Source organism: Orycteropus afer, unplaced genomic scaffold (genome assembly GCF_000298275.1).
Source record: "Orycteropus afer afer isolate SDZICR_OR568_19922 unplaced genomic scaffold, OryAfe1.0 scaffold01153, whole genome shotgun sequence".
Lineage (NCBI taxonomy): Eukaryota > Metazoa > Chordata > Mammalia > Tubulidentata > Orycteropodidae > Orycteropus > Orycteropus afer.
In genome coordinates, this window is record NW_006922740.1 from 206,780 (window position 1) to 212,701 (window position 5,922).

The 5,922-nt window shown below is 39.2% G+C and overlaps 1 protein-coding gene across 1 annotated transcript in view; it reads right to left on the reverse strand.

The window, feature by feature from the left end:
- LOC122152026 (olfactory receptor 5M8-like) overlaps positions 1–3,781 on the reverse strand; it is a 4,228-nt gene extending 447 nt beyond the window's left edge. Inside the window, 2 exon segments of the mRNA XM_042783430.1 lie at positions 2–472; positions 3,748–3,781. Of these exon segments, the coding sequence (XP_042639364.1) occupies positions 2–472; positions 3,748–3,781 (505 nt within the window).
- Between the last annotated feature and the right edge of the window lie 2,141 nt (positions 3,782–5,922).

A 5,922-nucleotide genomic window follows, 5' to 3' on the forward strand; every position in this document is an offset into this window, starting at 1 on the left:
GGCACTGTGATGAGGGATGAGCACACACTCTTGGACATTTTGCTGCCATAAAGTAGAGGGTTGCAGATGGCCATGTACCTGTCAAAGGCCATCACAGCCAGGACATAGACCTCAACATGGACCAAGGCAATAAAAAAGTAACACTGCACCAGGCATGCAGGGTAGGAAATGGTTTTCTTCTCTGACAGGAAGGTCTCCAGCATCTTAGGAGTCACATTGGTGGAGAAGCACAGATCCACAAAGGATAAGTGACTCAGGAAAAAGTACATGGGCGTGTGGAGCCGGACACTGACCCGAATGAGCAGAATCATGCCCAGATTCCCTGCCACTGTGACCACGTAAACTGCCAGAAACAGCAGGAAGAAGAGAATCTGCAATTCCAGGCGACTGGCCAGTCCCAGGAGAACGAACTCACTCACCGAAGTGAAGTTTCTTCTCATAATTTCCTTGGATGGGAGATGAAATGTTTGTATTTATGTTGGGTTATAATGAAAAAATAAATACTACAGCAGTGACTTCTTACCAAATTCCTTCCCTTTTCTCAGCATGTTTTCTCCATCTATTTCAACTGTTCATCATTCCTGCTCAATTCAATCTCTCCAGTCTTTGGAAACTGGGAGGATCCAAAGTAGTTCCCTGATAGCCCTGTCACAGAGAGCCCCCTATTTTTCTTGTTTTATTTTTCTCCTCTCCCTCACTCCTGTGCATTTTGCTCTTATCTCTTGCCTCTTAATCCATTCCCCCCTCACTTATTTGACAAAGAACGGTCTTTTATGGACATAAAAAACAAAACCAAACCCATTGCTCTCAAAGAGATTCCAATTCTTGACCCAAAGATAGTCTTCAGGACTAAAGAAATTTCTCATCAGTGAGTGCATGAGTGCAGAGGAAAAGTTGACAGAGAGAAAAGAAAAGAGTATCGAAGGCTAACATTTGTCCCAATGACCTCCTTCTGTTTCAGTAATTTTCACCCAACAAATCCCTACTGGGGAATTCTAACTAATCAAGGTGGGCTAGTTGGATACTTTCCTACCCCTCCACACTTAATGGAATAGAGACTTGCCAGGTGCAGTAGAAGTCCTTTTTGTTTTACCCTCTCTTTTGTTAAATGGCTACGTATTTGCATTTTTTAAACCAGCCCTTAACACTTCATTGGCCTTCTTTTGAAGATGGTTTTCCATATCACAGAGTTGAGAAATGATATAAGTTCTCTGCTCTTGGCCATCTACTTCTGGCTGCCTTTATGAAATCTGAGGATCCAGATCCCTGAGTAAGAGAGGAGTGAGTTTGGCTGGCACTGTGGTTAAAGTGCTCAGCAGTTAACCTAACTGTTGATGATTCCAAGCCCCCAGCCACCTCCTGGGAGAAAGATACGGCAGTCAGTTTCATAAAGATTGATAACCTTGGAACCCCTGGGAGGCAGTTGTACTATGTCCTAAAGAGTCCTAGGACTGAAATCAACTTGATGGCAGTGAGTTTGGTTTTTAAGTTTAAGCAAGGATCAGACAAGTGTCCCTGATTGTCTTAAGTCAGTAAGTGAATGACTCAAGGTGGACAAAATATTTTTGCATGAAACTCTTTGGAGGGAGTGGGGCATAAACACCAGCTGATCCTTCAAAGGAACACTGTTCTTGTGGGTTTTTTCCAGACTAGCCTCCAGAACTCCCTGAGCCGCTACCTCTTCTCTAAGCCTGGTCTACTAGCTACACATTGATATGGGAGATGAAAACATCTTCTACAGCAGTTCCTTATTGTTTGTGATAGCCAGAGCTGACTGCTGTTGCTTGCAACAGAGAAATTAAATGGTGACCCTACTGATACTGACTTAAATGTGCATACTCATAATGTGTTTGTCTATATGTGAATCTTCTATTTTCACTAAGAATATCATATGAAAAAGGATTATGTTTTGTGTATGAATGACGACTGTTAAGACTTGCAGCCTTAGAAACCCCATGGAGCACTTCTCTATCCTGTCCCATCTCTAAGAGACAGAATACACAACAGGTTTTTATTTAGGTTTAGCATTTATATTAAATGAAGGATCCTACAGCATTCCATTCCATACATTTTGATTCCCTTAACATATATTGTCATTATTTAATCACTTTTATAAGTGACAAAACCTTAGCAACTAAATGTCTATGTTTTCCTTTTAATTGCAATTTTTCATCTAGTGATTTAATCATTATAATGATAACTATAATTCTGACAGCATACAAGAATGCACAAATAAAGGCATTTTTCATGGTTATGAGTACAAACAGAACTAAACAAACAAACAAACAAACAAAAAACCTACCTCTGAAAAAAAACAGGAGGAAGATGGGACAATCTACTTCTGTAAAGATTTACCACCTCGGAAATTCAGTGGAGGTCACTATGAGTCTAATCTGACTCAATGGCAGGGAGTTAGGTCTATTCCTACAGGGAATATTCATGGCTCCTTGAGTTAATAATGCAGGCAACATTTATATTATTTGTATGTTAACTCCATTTCCCTAAGGTATTTCAAACATGTGAGAGAATGGAATAATTATTTTGCTAGGTCATTTTTCCATTGAATGATTTCTCTGGAGACATAAAAATTGACACAACATAGATTTAACAAGGAAGCCAACCAATGGCTAGTGCTTTTCTCTTTTATGTTCCAGCTCAATATTGCTGTTCCCACACTGAGGTCAATAAAGTTACTTTATGTCTATGATGGATTCTCATTTGCATTATATTCACCATGTTAATTGCACACAATTCACATTTTTCTATCATTTATTCAATATTATTTTCAAGATTTTCTGTAAAAATTCTGTGACTAACTTCTCTTAATCTGGGGCCTATAAGATAAAGAATGTTTTGATATAGGAGGAGGTCTTACCTGTTTGAAAACTGGGATTAGACTTTATGAATGTAAAATAACCTTTATATTGAGGTCTAACATACATATTGAAAATGTGCACAAATTATATGTGTATAGTGCAGTGGTTAAAGAGCTTGGTTGTCAAGAAAAATTTCAGCAGGATCAAACCAGTTTCTCTTCAGGGGAAAGATGTGACAGTCTGTTCCTATAAGGATTACAGCTTTGGAAACCTTACGGGGCAGTTCTACTCTGTCCCATAAGGTCACTATGAGTTGTATCACCTCGGTGGCATTGAATCTGTGTTTGTGTAACCAGCCTCTAAATCAAGAAGTACAATATTACAAGCCCTTCCCACGCCCTCCCCTTGTTATTACACCTTAAGTTAAGTTAGACTTTACTTATGACACCATGTTGTTGTTGTTGTTGTTATGTGCCATCGAGTTGGGTCCGACTCAGAGCGACCCCTCCTTGGGTTTCCGAGGCAGTATCACTACGGAAGTAGATTGCCCTATCTTCTTTCCAAGGAGTGGCTGGTGGGTTTGAACCATCAGCCTTCTGGTTAGCAGTTAAGTGCCTTAGGCACTAAGCTACCAGAGCTCTTTATGACACCATAGAGCGATTCAATTGGTCTGTTCCTTGAATTTTATGTGATTGGAGTCATGTAGTGCACAGATTTTATGTTCAGTCTTTCCCTGTTCATAATATTGATGTTGAATACTATATTTGTGATTGTCATTCATGTAGATAAATGTGATGAGTGTAGTAATAGTTCTTCCATCTCTGTGGTTGGGTAACATTCCATTGTATGGCTACTATAATTTATATAACCTAGTTTCTACTATTGATGTGTATTCAGCCTGCTTTAAGATTTGGGTGTTACAGAAGATATCCTTGCATTTGTATCTTTATAGCATATATCTTCATAAACATATGTATGCATTGTATTTCTGTCAGTTATATGTTGAGTGGAACTGTTGAATTACAGAGTACGCATACATTCAGCTTAAATAATACTGTCAAATTATTTTCCAAACTGGTTATATCAATATACTCTCCCACAGCATTATGAGAAAGATTCAGTTCTTCTGCATTCTTATCAAATCTCAATATTATCCACTTTCTTTTTCTTTTTGTCATTCTGATATATCTTTAGGTAGAGATATCCCACTGTATGGAGATATGGTAGTTAGTGCCTAAGGCACTTGACTGCTAACCAGAAGGCTAGTGATTCAAACCCACCAGCCACTCCTCGGAAGGAAGGTTGGGCAATCTACTTCCGTAGTGATACCGCCTTGGAAACCCAAGGAGGGGTCTCTATGAGTCAGTCTGACTTGACGGCGCATAACAACAACAACAGTGCTTTAGATGCAAATTCACAGACCAGATTTTGTTTTACATTCAACATTTCCTGAACACTTGGTTTCACTCCCCAATTACTCAAACCTAACCCACTCTCCTCCCCTCCCTTCCCAGTAACCCCTCTCCATGACTCTCAGAGTTATGCACTGTGTGTCCTGCACTTCCTCTGTGTACATGTTGCCCCTCTGGTTTCTCTTGGTCAAATGCTCCAAGGGGTGGATCTCCATAGAGTGTGTGGGTACATCATCCTGGATTGATTGGTCTGTGTGTATGTCTTATTTAAAAAAAAAAAAAAAAAAAAGGATGTCACTCTGAAGACTGAGGTAAAAATCATGGTAATCATGGTATTTTCATTAGATTCATATAGCCATCAGAGCTAGACAATGAATAAGAAAGGCTGAAAAAGAATTGATAACTTTGAATTATGCTGTGGACAAAACATATTGGACATATCCTGGAGTTCCAGAAGAACTGTCTTGGAAGAAGAGAGGAGTGAGTTTGGCTGGCACTGTGGTTAAAGTGCTCAGCAGTTAACCTAACTGTTGATGATTCCAAGCCCCCAGCCACTTCCTGGGAGAAAGATATGGCAGTCAGTTTCATAAAGATTGATAACCTTGGAACCCCTGGGAGGCAGTTCTACTATGTCCCATGGAGTCCTAGGAGTTGGAATCAACTTGATTGCAGTGGGTTTGGTTTTAGGTTTAAGCAGGGGTCAGACAGCTTTCCCTGATTATCTTAAGTGAGTAAGCTAGTGATTCAAGGTAGACAAAATGTTTTTGCATGAAACTCTTTGGAGGGAGTGGTGTATAAACACCAGGTGATCCTGCAAAGGAACATTGGTCTTGTGTGTTTTTGCCAGACTAGCCTCCAGAGCTCCCTGAGCCGCTACTTCTTCTCTAAGCCTGGTCCATTAGCTACACATTGATTTGGGAGATGAAAACATCTTCTACACAGCTCCTTGATGTTTGTGATAGCCGGAGCTGACTGCTGTTTCTTGCAACAAAGAAATTTAATGGTGACCCTACTGATATTAACTTAAATGCGCATGCTCATGATGTGTTTGTCTCTATGTGAATCCTCTGTTTTCACTAAGAATATCATATGGAAAAGGATTATATTTTGTGTATGAGTGATGACTGTAAGACTTACAGCCTTAGAAACCCCATGGAACACTTCTCTATCCTGTAGGGTTGCTATGAATCAGAATATCCACCAGGGTTTGTTTTGGGTTTACCATTTATATTAAGTGAAGAATCCTACAGCATACCATCCCATATATTTTGATTCCCTTATCATATATTGTCATTTTTTAATCACTTTTATAAGTGGCAAAACCTTAGCAACTAAATGTCTATATCTTCCTTTTAATTGTAATTTTTCATCTAGTGATTTAATCATCAGAATGATAAATACAATTCTGACAGCACACAGGAATACACAAATAAAGGCAATTTCATGGTTATGAGTACATACAGAACTAAAAAAATAAAATAAAATAAAATAAACCTACCTGTGAATAAGCAGAAGGAAGATGGGACAATCTACTTCTGTAAAGATTTTCCACCTCGGAAACCCAGTGGAGGTCACTATGAGCTAGAATTGATTCAATGGCAGGGAGTTAGGTCTGTTCTTACAGGGAATATTCATGGCTCCTTGAATGAATAGTGCAGGCAACATTTATATTATTTGTATGTTAACTCCATTTC